The following is a 15,183-nucleotide window of genomic DNA, read 5'->3' as shown; positions in this document are numbered from 1 at the left end:
AACATTATTTGAAAGGCTTGATTGCTAGAGCTATGACAACTTTAGAAGGTCAATGTGTTGATAGACCTTGTTTCTTTAATGGTAAAAATTTTGACATTTGGAAAAAGAGAATGAAGACATTTTTGTTTGTTGTTGATTTTGATATCTTGTATGTTTGTGAACATAATTTGTCAAAACTAAAATTGAATGATAAATTGTGCTCTTCTCATGCTCAAGCTATATATATCATATGTAGTGCTTTAGATAGTAAAGTTTGTGATAAAATTACACATGCATTTGATATGTGGAATTTTCTTGACAATATGTTTAGCATAGAAAATTCTCCTTGTAGTATTAATAATTTATTTGATATGAAGGAGAATTACAATTCTCAAACTAAAGGAAAAATCTATGGAAGGAAAAAAGAAAAATGTGATGGATCCTCTTTGTACATAATGTCTCATTTGGATAATGATTCCGAAGATGAAAGTGACTAAAATGAGGTAATTCAAAAATCCCCAACTTATGATGTAACTATATAATGCATTTGAAAGTATACAACATGATTTAGAAAATGTTAACCTTAAATAATTATCAAAGAAATATAAGATCTTGATTATTGAGAATAAAACTTTGATAGATGAAAATATATGTGTGAAAAATAGAGCTAATAATTCGTTGTTGCATAATGAAGTTGATGAGTGTTGTAATGAGAAAAATGTATTGAATGATAGAATTAAGTTTCTTGAAAAGAGAATGATGAGCTCAAATTTTTATCATGTGATTTGAAAATTGAATTGAATGATTTGAGAGTTGCAAATGAGAAAAATTGATCTTGTTCTTTAGAGTTGAAAGATGAAATTGCTAGCTTGACAGATAAATTCTTGATTTGAAAAATAGCAATAAATCTTTAGAAAAAGATAAATTGTCCCTTGTTGACAAAATTAAATTTCTTGAATTTGATATTCTTAGAAAAATGATCTTTTGCATATGCTTAAAGAGAAAAAATTGCTTGCTACTAAAGAACTTGAACTTACAAAAGTGTCTCTTAAGAAATTAACTATAAGTACACAGAAATTAGATAAAAGTAAACCTTGTAAAGCCAAAAAGGGATTTGCCTATGTTGATAAAAGTCTTGCATCTAGTTCTAAAAGTACTTTTGTTAAAGCCCACCCTTGTATGTCTCAAGATTCTTTGCCTAATGTGTCTAATTTTGTTAAATATAAATTTATGTCAAAGCATGAAAAGATTTAGATATATTCATGAAAATTCAAAAGTTATGCATAAACAAAATCATGCTAAATCAAAATGTGCTCATAATGTGAATTTTGTGAATACGCATGAAAAAGGTAGATCTTTACATGAGAAATCAAAGTATGTGACCAAACATTGCTTTGCTAAATCTAAATGTATGCCTAATAGTAAATTTGTGCGTAGACACGTAAATGCTAGAGATGTGCATGTGAATCAAAATTTGTGCCTACATGTCATTTTTGTGGAGTTAAAGCTCATATTAGACCAAATTGAAAAATGCTCCTAACAAGAATTACTTTAGAAATATTGTGAAAAATCAACTTGTTAAAAGTAAATTCTTGCCCAACGTCCTACGGCTTACGCAGTTGATCGGATCAGATAGCCGGCTCAAATTTATTCTTGTGGCAAAATCAGCCACAAATATCATGCTTGTTATTTACCAAAAATGTATGCTACTAGTTTTGGAACTAATTTAAAAGGGATTACAAAATCTTTGCTCACTAAGAATGAAGGACCCAAGGAATGAGTACTAAAATATTGATTGAACTTTCCTTGTAGGTATTATTCAAGAAGAGATTGTTGCTTGGACTTCAAATGAGGATTAATTCAAATTGGGAGCAATTAAAAAGCTTTATTGAATCTAATAAAAGAAAATAACTTATTCGGTAACTTCTGTTTTTTGATTTATTGAGATAAATATTCTTTTGGTATCTTTATGAAAAATATATCTTTTGAATTGTTTAAGGTTAGTTTCTGCAATCTTGTGAATTATATTATTGTTTGTTGGGTTGTATGTCCTAAAACTCACAATTTGTAATATTAAACATATTCTATTTGTAATAAAGACATTATTGAGGTTTATTCAATAAATATGTTATTGAATGTGTAAATTGCACTTGTAAAGACTAAATCCAATAAATTAAGATCCATTACTATTACATGAGTACTTGGACTTTATGTGGAGACATAAGAATAGATCAAGTTCGAGTAAATAGCCAAAACGGTCTATAGTATACGAAAAGGTTGAGTACCTTATTCTGGTAACACTATTGGACGCAACCACTTTATATTTAGTATAAACGATGTGATACTGAATCGTTCATGCGGAGACATGCGAGTGGAGTGTCTTATGCAAAGAGTTTATATAAGACCGGAAAAAAAAAAATAAGTCACCCTTATTTTATAACGCTATTTACTGCTTAAGATTGACTATTTCAAAATGATGACTTAGGTAACTCGACCTTAAAGGAGTAGATCAATAGGACAACACAGATAAGAGTCCATGAAGAATGAAACTCGACTCCTGAGGCGTTTGGATTGAAGGAAATGAGAAGGGAATAAGGGTGAGAATGGGTAAGAGATACCCATGCCCTTATTAGGTACAAGTTTTGAGGCTTTAAGCATGCAAATAAGCTATTTCATGCATCTTTTATACCCATGAATGATACTCATTCAAAAGTGTGTGTTTTCTTTATTTTCAATCTCTCTCCTCTTTTAATACATGAATTTATTCTTTTATTTTATATAGTATTAAAATTAATTAATTTAATCTTCTTTAAAATAAATTAACTAATACATGAAAATAGAATTTATAATATAGAAAATTATATTAAAATTTAAATATGAATTTAACTACCCCAGTTCATAAATTAATTAATTATTTTTTGAAATATGAATTAATTTTTTTTAAGAAAAGAATATACACATGTATATGTATGTATAAAAAATACAAAATTTAATTCTAAGCCAAGAATGGTCGTACAAACTTTTTTTCTAAAACCTTTTTCCACTTTTTAATACTATGTATATATATAATTTTCAATCATGACTTGAGTTTTGAAAAGAGTCTTCAAAAGTAAGACAAATAAAAATAAAAATAAACGAGTGAAAGTAGTATTTATAAATTTAATTTTTAAAAATTATCGAGAACTAAAGAGTTATGAATGACCAGTTAAATTTTTTAGTGAGACAATTTTTCTAAAAAGTTCTGCTTCGGAGGTTTTTCTCATATATATTCATGAATGAGTTTTCTATTGAGGTTTTATAATGGACTTTTGAATGGTAGATTTTGACTATTGATGTTGTATATGAAGAGTTTTTTTGTTTTTTTTTTGTTTTTCTTTTTTTTTCTTTTGAGAAATCGTGTACAAAGATTTAATCCAATATATTGTAATTTTTTTAATGAGCATCATACAAATAAATAATTGATATACTAAGCAAATAAAAATGAAAAGTTGAATGACATAATTTATAGATATTAAATCATTAATATTCTCTATCATAGGACATTGGAGGAAAAAACGATGGATGTAAATTGAAGATAAAAAATGGGTGCATGGGACCAGATTGAAATACCATAGTTTCTTAATAAAATGGATATAGTGGAAAAAAAAATTACACCGAAAATATTATGAAATAAACTCAAGAAAAGAATAAAAAAATAAAAACGTAAATGGACTATAGGAAGGGGGGAGAAAGTGACAAGAGTGATGATTAGGTATGAGAAGAGAGAAGACATAGGAAGTGAGGGTGGAGAAGCTGAGAAAATTGTTAAATGAGGGTTAAGTGAAAAGAGGAGATGATACATCAATGGGTCAAATGGTGATATGGGGACTATATTATCTCCTCACATAGGATATTAGACCACCAAACAGGCACATAGAAAGTGTAAACATTTGCACCAATACAAAGCATTTGCTTCAAATTTTGTTATCTATTTTAAACCATCCAACCTTTAAAAAAAGAAATTTAGACTATTATTCTAATATCGATGTTAAGGTCTTGTCTATACGCGACACTACTCCCAATTATCAATTATGGGTAAGTTAAGATCTATGCACAATGCTACTCTCACTTATGGGTTTAGAGATGAGTATCATTTCTCAAAACTGTGTCAATAAGCAAAAATTATGATATCCACAAATCAGCATCAATGTTTAATTTGAGAGTGTCAAGGGTTGTTTGGATCGATTAGAGGAAAAAAAATGATTTAAAAAAAGATCATTTTTATTTAATAAGGATTTAAAATATACTTTGAAAATGTTTCAAAATCTATTTTGAGTAGTTGCTAAACATTTTAACTTTTTTTTTTCTTTATCAAAATTACTTATTTTCAAAATCAAATATTCGAAAAGTTAAACCAAATTCACATTTAGTCCCATGAGTTTCGATACTAAACTTATGTTTCTGATAAAAGAAAAGTAAAATAATAACATTCAGCAACCTCAGCTAAGCAATACAACTACAGCAGTTTTAATGCTCAAGATCCATGAAAATGGCAGCAGCTGAATAAATTTAAAGGGAAAACTAATTTTAATGCTATAACTTTAATGCTATCAGTTTCTCTATCCTTCAACTTTAATTTATAAGGAGCCCACCCCACAAGCAGAGGAAAGTTAGAACACATAACCTAATGCTTTCTCCTTTGTTCATCATCCCATTCTCCATTTGACTGTTCATTATCTAATTTCTCTTTAGAATCTCCCCATCTTCTAATTTTATCCTGAAATTGTTCTTCCGCTGACGGCAGCTTCCTGTCCTCTTTTTTTCCGCTCTTGAATGCAAAGTAAGATCATTCAGATTACGGATATCGGACTGATGAATTATGTACAAGCATATAGAGATTGCCTTTGTCTATATAATATGTAGTTTACCTCTTTGTATGGTCCTTGGGACCCTTTGAAATGGTCTCTCCCTTTCTTGGTTGAAGAAATTGGCTTTGAGGCTTTCCCAAATATTTGCAAAGGTTGAATATCTCCATTTGTAATGCTCACTTCAAGCTACAAGTAAATGCCAAGTGGTGACCACAAAAAACGCAAATTATACAAAGCTGATGCCACAATATTTCAATATTAAAGTATAGGTTGGCATTCAAAAATGTTTTTGCAAAAGAGGTCCTGCCCAGCATTTTGTAAAACCTCTGATGAACAATTCAAAGTATAAGGAAGAACCTTCTCGAGGTACCTGAATGTGAATGATGCAGAGAAGAATACTGACAATAGGAAGCCAGCTCTCTTCAGGCGACAACGATAAGTTTGACCTAATAACGCAATGCAAAATCATGGTGAGAAGAACATAATGACGTTTGTGCATACTACTTACATGATGAACAAAATCCGTCCTTTACATTCATTGTTAACCATGGCTAAAGTCTCAAACACACACATAATAATCTGGTTTAGCTCAAACATATTCACACAACAAGGAGCCCCAAAAGTTCTTTCAGTTCAACAATTGTAGAGTGAGGATTGAACTATCTACGTTTAGAGTTCATCAAGCCTTATGAATCAATTGAGCTATGCTCCGATTGGCAAAAAACAAATTCTTATAGAAAATACCCATTAATAAGAAAATGAAATGTTCTTCGTAAGCTCTTGTCCATCAAATTTTGATAAGCACACTACAGAACCTCTTCTTGTAACTTCTTAAGAAATGACTGAAAAACTCATTTGATCTGTATTCTGCACATTCTCCTCTTTCCATAGCTGATTACTCATTTTAGAAATTTAAACAACTAGCTCAACTATACAGCTAGAAAGGAATTCAAAATTACACATTTCAAATAAGCAAAAACAAAAATAATCCAAGAATTGATAATGACCTTAGGTAAGGAGCCAAATACACGATTGCATAAACAGCATAAAGTCTTCTCCCAGAATCAAGCCACGCAAAAACCCAACTCTATACAATAATCCAAGAAGAAGATAAAATATAATCTGAACAAAGAGAAAGAATTAAACTAAAAAAAAAAAAAACTGAAATATACATACCAGCCAATTGAAGTAGGGGATAAAGCTAATGATGCTCATGACGGCGAGCCGGGTATCGGTGGAATCAATGATGGCATCGCTCTCATCATCGGAAGCACCGTCGGCTACCGGAAGAACAAGAGAACTGAGAAAACAGGCACCGATCGCAATGGCGAAAGGTGCGTCGTTACCCAATTCCGCCCTACAAATCCCATTACCGATTCTACTCTGCGATGAAAGTGGGGTAATCAGAGTTATCAGAAAGAGGGGATAAAGGGTATGGAGCGAAATTTACCTGATTGGAAGGTGGTTTGAGGAAAGGATTTAAGGGCTTGAGATTAGAGAGTGATGGTGAGAATGTGGAAGAGGGTTTGAAGAGACGAAGATTCTTCAGAGAAGAGAGATTGGAACGGGAAGATGATAAATAAGCAGAAGCCAGAGTGATCATTGGCGTTCAAATTGACAAGAACCAGTGAGAAGAGAATGGGAAGAAAGAAAGAGAGAATTCAGAAAGTTTTTGAAGGAAAATTCAATCACTGGAAAACGAAGATCACCATTGGAACTGTTCTTGGCAACTGTGCCAATATCCTCTCTAGGCATTTCCCCTTGCTTTTCCATTTTGGTATTTATATATAAAAGTGGAATTTTTTTTCTAGCTTTGAATTATATGAAAAATTGTATATCCATCAATTGAAAGGTTTCATGTAGGTATAAAAAATTAATCAATATGATTAATAAAAATGAGTGTTTATTAAGATAAATGCTCGAGTCTAAAGAATTAAAGTGGATCGGACATGATGGCTAGAGGAGGTCGGCCCTTGCCATAGGACCCAAAGGGTTGGCTCAATCTTTTACGTCCAATTGCACGAACTTGGGTCTACCAACAAAGTTCAAATCAACACTTATGTTGATATCAATCTGTTTAAAAGACAAACTCATTATGTAATGATTTTATCTACTTTTAATATTAAGGTATGTCCAAATTACTCAAACTTCCTTACTGTCTAACCTTTTTACTAATTTGGTTACTAATACGAGTATTGGAGTGTTGTGATGTCAAATTTCTTTATTTTGCATCTAATTATTTGACTTTTTTCTTTATTTACAAATTTACATAAAAGTAAAAACTAATATAGTTATTAAATTATGCCTCAATTTTAATTTTAACCTTATTCCCTGTTTCCTATGAAGCACGTATACTTCATATGAGGCAAAGAATCACGTATCAGATATCGATACTTATACTTTTTGAATACGTATTTGACGTATCTATTTTTATGCTTACATTTTTTTTTAAAAAAAATAAGCAACTCATTTATTATTTCAAATCTAAAACTAGACAACCTATTTAAAAAGTTCACTATATAGAACAAAACTAAAAGGAAAAAAAAAAAGTCCAAACCTTATAATCATTTAATCTTGACCTTAACATCTGAGTTCCCACAAAGTCTACCAAAATATAATCCATTTGAATATCTTCAACAATTCAACTAAGAAGGTTTTCGCTTATCTTCATACTTCTCCCTTTAATATTCTTTTTCTTCTTTAATCAATATAAGTCACTTTTGTATTGTATTTTATTTTAACATCTTAGATGTTTTTTTTTGTATTGTATTACAATTTTAAGTTTATCTATATCCTAGATTTATTTATTTTAAAAAAACGTATCTTCAACTTATAAATATCCTAATTTTTTTTATAAATTAGCTAATCGCCGTATTGATCATATCTCGTTTGGTTGGTTTCTCACATCTTGCTGCTCTTGTTTGTGAAAAAAACAATACATTTAAAATGTAAAAATAGAAAACCCAAAAGAAGCGACACCCAGCTCCGATTGATTCTAACTTTTCTTTCCCCCTCTCTTAAACCCATACACCGGCCACCTCCCGCCGCCACCCCGCCGTTACACTTCTTCGGCGGTCACAGTTACTGCCCAGCGCTGTTCTTCAGTCCTTTCCTCTGCTTTCCATGGCCACTACGGGATTTTCCACTAACACTGAGTTCAATGGTTGTTTGGCTAATTTGAATATCCCTTATTCTCAGCCGAAATCGAGCCCCACCCAGATGTTTTTACGCCTTCAGGCTCCAAAATGTTTATCCGATGATGGGTCGATTCGGTTTTCAGTGAAACCTAGAGGATTTGGGGGCAGAGGATTTGGGAAGATTGGACTTGCTTCTTCTTTACCGGAGAGGAATTTTTGTGTAGAGGCAAAAGAAGGTCTTACGTATAAAGATGCTGGAGTCGATATAGATGCTGGTACAGAGCTTGTGAGGAGGATTGCTAAGATGGCCCCTGGTATTGGCGGCTTTGGGGGTCTTTTTCCTCTAGGTTTGTTCATTTTTTGGCAACATTCTTTTTCTGAATTTGTACCTGTGGAAGTTGTTTAATGATTCTGATATGTTTATCCATATTGGCTTTGAACTGATAACTGAGAAGTATAGTATGGTGGAATGGTTGAGAGTGTTTCAAAATCTTTACTTTCTTATGTCCTTGGAACATAAGGGTCTGATGGATGCTGCTGTTGATTTGTTGTTTTTCCTAATGCTTTGTTTTTCTTTGTCTTTTTGTTTTTGTTCTTAATGAAGTTTGATGCAGGTGATTCGTATCTTGTTGCTGGCACTGATGGTGTTGGAACTAAACTAAAGCTTGCTTTTGAAACTCGGATTCATGACACTATAGGAATTGATTTGGTAGGCTGTTAATATGGGTGGCGATGTCTGTATTTTATACTGATTAGCAATTATCTTATGAGTAAGTTTTATCCCAGGTTGCTATGAGTGTTAATGACATTGTTACTTCTGGAGCAAAGCCACTGTTCTTTCTTGATTACTTTGCAACAAGCCACCTTGATGTTGACCTTGCTGAAAAGGTATGGATGAACGTTGAAATAAGTCAGTTGGTTAAATTTTGCTTGTTCATATGAATCAACATGTGCTATATAGCTTTTACGTTTTTTGTGTGTAGGTAATAAAAGGTATTGTGACTGGCTGCCAACAATCCGACTGTGCTCTTCTGGGTGGGGAGGTAAGTTGATTATTTTGATAAAATTGTTTTGGAATTGATTGAAGAGTAAAGCTCTCCGTTGTATGTAGTGGTTGCTAACTTAGTGTAAAATTCTGGGTTGGAATTAGTTTCTTATATTCAAGTTGACCATGAATGGTTCCTAGGTTTCCACTTGACAGTAAAGTTCATACACGGCTAGTTGTTGGTTTTGCTGGACATGTGCTAACTTATGGCTGAAATATAGAATAGACTGGCTATGAATTTGCAGCTAAGTACGACCTTACTTGAACGGAATCTGTTCTATACAATGTACATGTCCTTGAGTTCTAAGAATATGCAACTTGATGTGTTTTTATTCTTCATTTTGAATTGAAACTCGCTGATAGTGCCCCTCTACCCACAATTTGTTTTGAGTTCATCTTCTAAAAAGAAAATTTAATACCATTTAACCTATTGACAAGATTTTTCTTGTTTCTTTTTTTCGTTCTCTTGTTCTTTTCTCTGTGAGTTTGCCAACTTGGTTAAATGTAAATTGGAAGTTTTTGTTTTTTTGTTTTTGTTTTGTTTGTTATTCCATTCAACCATGGTGGATACTAAATGATATGTCTTGTACATTTTCAGACGGCGGAGATGCCAGGCTTCTATGCAGATGGTGAATACGATCTCAGTGGTTTTGCTGTAGGCATTGTAAAAAAAGATTCTGTCATTGATGGGAAAAATATTGTGGCTGGAGATCATCTTATTGGTTTGCCATCAAGTGGAGTCCATTCAAATGGATTCTCTCTAGTAAGAAGGTTGATCTTGATATTCCTTCATATTTTTGGTTTACACTCGGTAATCGAAAAAACTGAGTTTGATATTCTATATATTCTTCATAATTTTATAGGGTTATTGAGCGAAGCGGCCTTTCCTTGAAGGATAAACTCCCTGGTGGAGATGTTACACTAGGTGAGGCCTTAATGGCCCCTACTGTGATATATGTCAAACAGGTCACCCTTCAGATATTGTTTTCTATTTTCCTTTTTTTACACTTGAGGTTTGATTGACATCAAAATATTGCAACTCTTTTTATCTTTGCAACCACAGGTACTTGACATCATCAGTAAGGGAGGGGTTAAAGGGATAGCCCACATCACGGGCGGTGGTTTTACCGATAATATTCCCCGAGTTTTTCCCAATGGCCTTGGAGCTGTCATTTACAAGGATTCATGGGAAATCCCACCTGTCTTTAATTGGATTCAAGAGGTAAATGTGGTTTGTTTCTGTAAATCCTGTTGACAAATTTTGGAATTTGACTACCCTGAAAATATGGACTTAGTATCCCTTTCCTTGAGCCAGTTGCTTGGCTTATTCCTTTATATGTTATTTGTATATCCCTACAAACTAAACGTTAATGTTTCGATTTTGTTGAGTATACCAAAAAAGTGTTGGGAATGCGATCCTGAGTGTTCGTTTTTTTTTGTTTTCTTGGTAACATATCAGGCGGGAAAGATTGAAGTTGTGGAAATGAGACGCACATTCAACATGGGAGTCGGCATGGTTCTTGTAGTGAACCAGGAGGCGTCACAAAGAATACTCAATGACAGGCATGGAACTAACAGAGCTTACCTCATCGGAGAGGTTGCGGACGGCGAAGGAGTAAGATTCCTGTAATCTATCAGTTGAAATTTTTGTAATCAAGTCTTAGTTTCAACAAGGAATTGAGCTTTTAACCCATGATGGGGTTATGAACAGAAGGTGACATCTTTATGGTAATATGGCTTCTCAAAATTTTACCATGTTGTGTTAAATAAGTTGATTTGTAATGGCTGTTTCAACAGTTAAATGGGTTTTTATTGAAATAAATTACCCATTTTTTAAAAAAATCTAAAACAGGATAAAAGGGGGAAAAAACACTTGTTGGACCCTGATAAATTTTTATCTTTTGGAACTTTCAATAGTTGTTCGATGTGTTTGGGCCAGTGAAAAAATAATTAACTCATTTATTTTGATGTATTAGCTAATATTGATATGTGTGTATATATATATATATATATATATATATATATATTTTCCATCATTGATTTTTTTTTTTAAAGTTCTATTTATCCAAATATGAAAGTTCAATGTAATGAAATTTAAAATTTAAAATTAAAATTGGCTAAAGTGAACAATTCCCTGTACATCTAATATTTTCATCCATTTATGCCTATTGCAATTTTATCTGAGTACAAATAATAAGTAATTTTTTTCAAAGGTATTGAATTGATTTAAAAAGGGGTTCAGATAAAAGATAAGGAAAGAAAAACCAAATGTTAGGAAAAATGTTCACAAAACACAATGGAAGGAGAAAGGTTTTCAAGGAAAGGCAACATGAATCCCTTCAATAAAAGTCCGGATAAAAAACTAGAGAGGCATATGGATAATATATGAAAAATCCAATTAGATTTTGTCTAATTGAGAGATCTTATGAGTAGTGATTAGTCGAAGTCAATTTTTCGATCAAACTATCATTGAATCGACTATGATCGATTTAGTAAATATTCAAACCGATCTTGACCGTTGAGGAGTGCAAATCAGCCATCAGTCGGTTTTATTCTCTAAAATCTTTTTAAAAAATTGTCGGTTTGGATTTTTTCCAAACCGACACCGACCGAACCCCTCCTCTTCTCCGATAGAGGACCTTTAGTTCGGTTCTGTTTTGATCAATCAACTCAATTTTTTGGTCTATCATGTTCACTTCTACTCACTAGAATAAATCTTGTCAAATAGCTTAACAGAAAAGACAATTAAATGTGATCGATTCTGGACTGCAAGTCAGACCATGAAAGAGTGTACGGTATATTATTTCAAAATCAAAGGAGACTAGACCAAAACGCCCTACAAAAATTTCGGTATTCTTTAATGTTCATTGCAAGCATTTTCTTTTAGTTAGTGATCAAATTGAATTGCAATTCAATAAAATTAATTGCAATTCAATAAAATTATTTTGTTTGTATTATAAAAAAAATTGTTCATTTACAAGTACAACAAAAACATTCTCAACAACTCGTAATTAAAAAAAAATAAAATAAAATAAAAAATCCCGAAAAAACAAAAATAATATTTTTTCCTCAATGCTTCAGAAAATTCGTTTACGTCTCAATGTTTTGGACTGGGCCGCCCTCGATACCAAATATCCAACGCCCAAACACACGGCCCAAATCCCCAAATCTACGGCCCATCGGACCCCTTCCACCTCCATCTCCACTTCCTTTTCTCCGCCGTCTTCACCGTCATCATCGCCGCCGTCATTTTCCGACAAATCTCCATCGCCTCCACAACAACAACCACATCCCTCGCAATCACCGCCGTCCACTTCTCGTCCCTCCGGTATCTCCTCCAATCCACAAAACCCTCTCTTCTTCTTCCTTTTCACTTCTAGAACTACCTTCGCAAACATCGCTACTCGTCCTTCCACATCCACGCAAACCTCCGCCGCCGTCGCCGCTCCATCAATCTGAGATTCAAGCGCGCATCTACACTCCAATCGCCACTCTCCGTCGTCATCCTTCCTAAAAATCCCATGCACCACCTTCTCCTCCCTCAAATGCACCTGAAACTGCACGCCTTCGCTCGCTCGAACTCGCTCCCTACTCCCAAACACCACATCCTTCCTCATCCTCAACGACGGGGAAACAACTCGGTGAAGAGTGACGAACGCGGGCGAGTCCGGGCGGATCTTGAGGCCGTCGATTTCAAGGTGGGTCTCGTCAATGCGAGGGAGGTAGAAGAGAGTGAGCGAGTCCGGCAGAGGATTAAGAGGTTCCAGATGCGAAAATCGAACGAAGAATGCCTTGATGTTGAGGCGATCGATGCCGAGAATCCGATAATCCGTGGATCTACACATCGAAATTTGGAGATTGTGATGAATTGAAGCTTGATTTGATTGTGAAATGGAGGTCAGAATTTGAGAGATTATAAGGAAATTGGGGGAAGGAATCGGAGAAGGCGGCGAGATGAGTGATGGAAAATTTCCGCTGGTTTTTGGGGGTTCAACCCAGGGGTAGGAGCACACGGGTTCAATGATGACGTGTACAAACGGACAAATTTTGGTGGTGGGATTTGCATTTTTTAGCGAGTCAAAGTTTGTTTGCTTCTGTTTCTTTGAAAATTCTGGTGCTCTGCCGCGTAGGGTGGTTTCAGATGGGTTGATACATTTATACTTTTTTTAAAGTGACCCTTGCAAATAAAATAATCAACACACATGTAACACAATATAGAGGTATTTGGCTCACCAATATGAATTGAGTTGTATAATATATCAACTCATTGTTTGGCCCACCAACTTTGTTGAGTTGGTATATTTTAACTCACCCCAACTCTCCCTTCTTCCAATGTTTTTAATGACTTTACCCATCAACCTCTACCACATTCTGGAAACTAACTCTGAATTCTGACAACTCCGACAATGAAATTTGGGCTCCGAAAATCACATTTGATGAAAACTCCAATGACCAACTCCCAGCTTCGAAAACCTTCATGCAACTAATTATGACAATCAATTTCGAGCTTTGGCAATCACCTCCAGTGACTTAATTCCGACGACCATCTTCACACTGCCAACTCTGGTGACTACTTTTAGGTTCCGACAACAAACTCCGATGACCAACTCCGACAACCACCTTCGTAGGCTCCGACAATCATCTCCGTTTTACAAACTCCAATGAAAAACACCTTCAATGACCATCTTTGAGCGACCAACTTTGGCGACCAACTCAGGGCTTCGACAACTACCTCTTATGACAAACCTCGAAAACCAACTCTAATACAACCTTCATCTGATTAACACTTAGGCTCCGATAGCCATTTTTTACTACAATCTCTGACAAAAATCATCTTCGATGATCAACTTCGACGACCACCTTCATCCGACTAACTCCGGGATTTGAAAACCACCTCCGATGACAAACTTTGACAACCAACTCCAATACCACCTTCATGCGACCAACTTCAGGCTCTGACAACCACATCTGACTACAAACTCCAGTGAAAGCATCTTCAATAATCAACATCGACACCACTTTCGATTATTATAAGACTAATGACTGTTAAAGTATGTTGTAGGGTTGTTGATTATATAAACAAATAATATTTTGTCTACATTAAGTGCAATATTTATACGTAAAAAATTGTAAAAAAATGTTTTTATTTGATTGAATTCACATTTCAAATGAGTGTTAAGAATATTTAGACGAAAAGTAAGTATGTAGTTGAAAAGTATGTAACATATAAAAAAAACATAAAATGGAAAAAGTTTTCCTGGAATATTTTCCAGCAAGAATTTGTGAAAAATAGAGATTTTTTCTATGATGATCCTCTAAATTTAGAGGAATTGAGAGTGAAATTGTTGAAGAAATATGGTGACATTTCATTGGCCGCTAAGATGATGGAAGAGACTTAATTAAAAAAAAATCATTATATAGTAACAGTATAAAGCAACAACAGGATGAATAAGAAAAAAAAAAAAAAAAGATGATAGTGAAATCCATGGAGAAAAATTAGGAATCAAAAGTTTTGATTTCTATTTGGTTTCTCGTTTTATTTAACCATATTTCTACAAGAAATGTAATAGGTTAATTATTGTTCATTGCCCAAAAAAGAAAGAAAGAAATTTTTTTAACAATTATTAGAAAAAACTGCAATCTATATTTTATTCAAACAAAGTTGGGTAGAATTACTGAATTAAAAAGTTAAGAAACAAAAATAGTAAAAGTATATTATTTAGAGTTAAAAAAACTACATCCGATATCCCAAACATATAAACTCAACTTTGTAACATATGAACTTAGGCTTAACAACTATGCATCCTAAACATAGACATATGAACTCCAGATATCCTAATCTCAACTCAACGCCCCAAACAACCCTATAATTGTTTTTTTTCTTTCGTACATACACTACAAGAAATTTCACTTCTCCCGACGCCTAAAATCGCGGAGAAATGGTGGAAAACGCATCGGGAGATCCTCTCCCGACGACGTACTGATCGTCAAGAGTTTGGTCGGGAGAAATCCATCGAGAGTGGAACTCCCGACACTGAAAAGGGATCGTCAGAAGTTGTTCACGAACTCCCGACGCAGAATGTAGGTCGTCCGGAGTTACGCGAACTCCTGATGGTTGGTATACGTCGTTCGGAGTTCCAAGAACTCCCGATAGGTTTTTTTATGCGTCGAGAGT

The 15,183-nt window shown here is 33.9% G+C and overlaps 3 protein-coding genes across 3 annotated transcripts; 1 reads left to right on the top strand and 2 right to left on the bottom strand.

Moving 5' to 3' along the window:
• Positions 1 to 4,397: 4,397 nt before the first annotated feature.
• Positions 4,398 to 6,604, bottom strand: LOC120067780. The gene is made up of 6 exons (XM_039019361.1): positions 6,277 to 6,604; positions 6,003 to 6,209; positions 5,834 to 5,913; positions 5,197 to 5,272; positions 4,887 to 5,012; positions 4,398 to 4,786 (listed from the first exon to the last, which is right to left on the bottom strand). Exons 1-6 carry the CDS (start codon positions 6,427 to 6,429, stop codon positions 4,643 to 4,645), a joined length of 786 nt encoding a protein of 261 aa, XP_038875289.1. The 5' UTR covers positions 6,430 to 6,604; the 3' UTR covers positions 4,398 to 4,642.
• Positions 6,605 to 7,727: 1,123 nt separating this feature from the next.
• Positions 7,728 to 10,915, top strand: LOC120092468 (phosphoribosylformylglycinamidine cyclo-ligase, chloroplastic/mitochondrial). The gene is made up of 8 exons (XM_039050560.1): positions 7,728 to 8,310; positions 8,578 to 8,672; positions 8,750 to 8,851; positions 8,947 to 9,006; positions 9,607 to 9,779; positions 9,872 to 9,974; positions 10,072 to 10,230; positions 10,468 to 10,915. Exons 1-8 carry the CDS (start codon positions 7,950 to 7,952, stop codon positions 10,636 to 10,638), a joined length of 1,224 nt encoding a protein of 407 aa, XP_038906488.1. The 5' UTR covers positions 7,728 to 7,949; the 3' UTR covers positions 10,639 to 10,915.
• A 980-nt stretch (positions 10,916 to 11,895) lies between these two features.
• Positions 11,896 to 12,974, bottom strand: LOC120067355. The gene has a single exon (XM_039018927.1). The coding sequence runs from the start codon at positions 12,851 to 12,853 to the stop codon at positions 12,086 to 12,088; it is 768 nt and encodes a 255-aa protein (XP_038874855.1). The 5' UTR covers positions 12,854 to 12,974; the 3' UTR covers positions 11,896 to 12,085.
• Positions 12,975 to 15,183: the final 2,209 nt, after the last annotated feature.

The sequence above is a fragment of the Benincasa hispida genome, chromosome 12 (assembly GCF_009727055.1).
Source record: "Benincasa hispida cultivar B227 chromosome 12, ASM972705v1, whole genome shotgun sequence".
Taxonomy (NCBI): domain Eukaryota; kingdom Viridiplantae; phylum Streptophyta; class Magnoliopsida; order Cucurbitales; family Cucurbitaceae; genus Benincasa; species Benincasa hispida.
The sequence above is the reverse complement of the archived record's forward strand: the minus strand, read 5'-3'. Positions and strand labels throughout refer to the sequence as shown.

Bases quoted from the DNA above. Each gene is read 5' to 3' on its own strand.
- LOC120067780 (XM_039019361.1), bottom strand. From the start codon at position 6,429: ATGATCACTCTGGCTTCTGCTTATTTATCATCTTCCCGTTCCAATCTC. The intron at 5,013-5,196 runs GTACCTCGAGAA...ATTTACTTGTAG, and splicing joins TCTGCATCATTCACATTCAG to CTTGAAGTGAGCATTACAAA. The intron at 4,787-4,886 runs GTAAACTACATA...TTTGCATTCAAG, and splicing joins CCCAAGGACCATACAAAGAG to AGCGGAAAAAAAGAGGACAG.
- LOC120092468 (XM_039050560.1), top strand. From the start codon at position 7,950: ATGGCCACTACGGGATTTTCCACTAACACTGAGTTCAATGGTTGTTTG. The intron at 9,007-9,606 runs GTAAGTTGATTA...GTACATTTTCAG, and splicing joins GTGCTCTTCTGGGTGGGGAG to ACGGCGGAGATGCCAGGCTT. The intron at 10,231-10,467 runs GTAAATGTGGTT...GTAACATATCAG, and splicing joins TCTTTAATTGGATTCAAGAG to GCGGGAAAGATTGAAGTTGT.
- LOC120067355 (XM_039018927.1), bottom strand. From the start codon at position 12,853: ATGTGTAGATCCACGGATTATCGGATTCTCGGCATCGATCGCCTCAAC.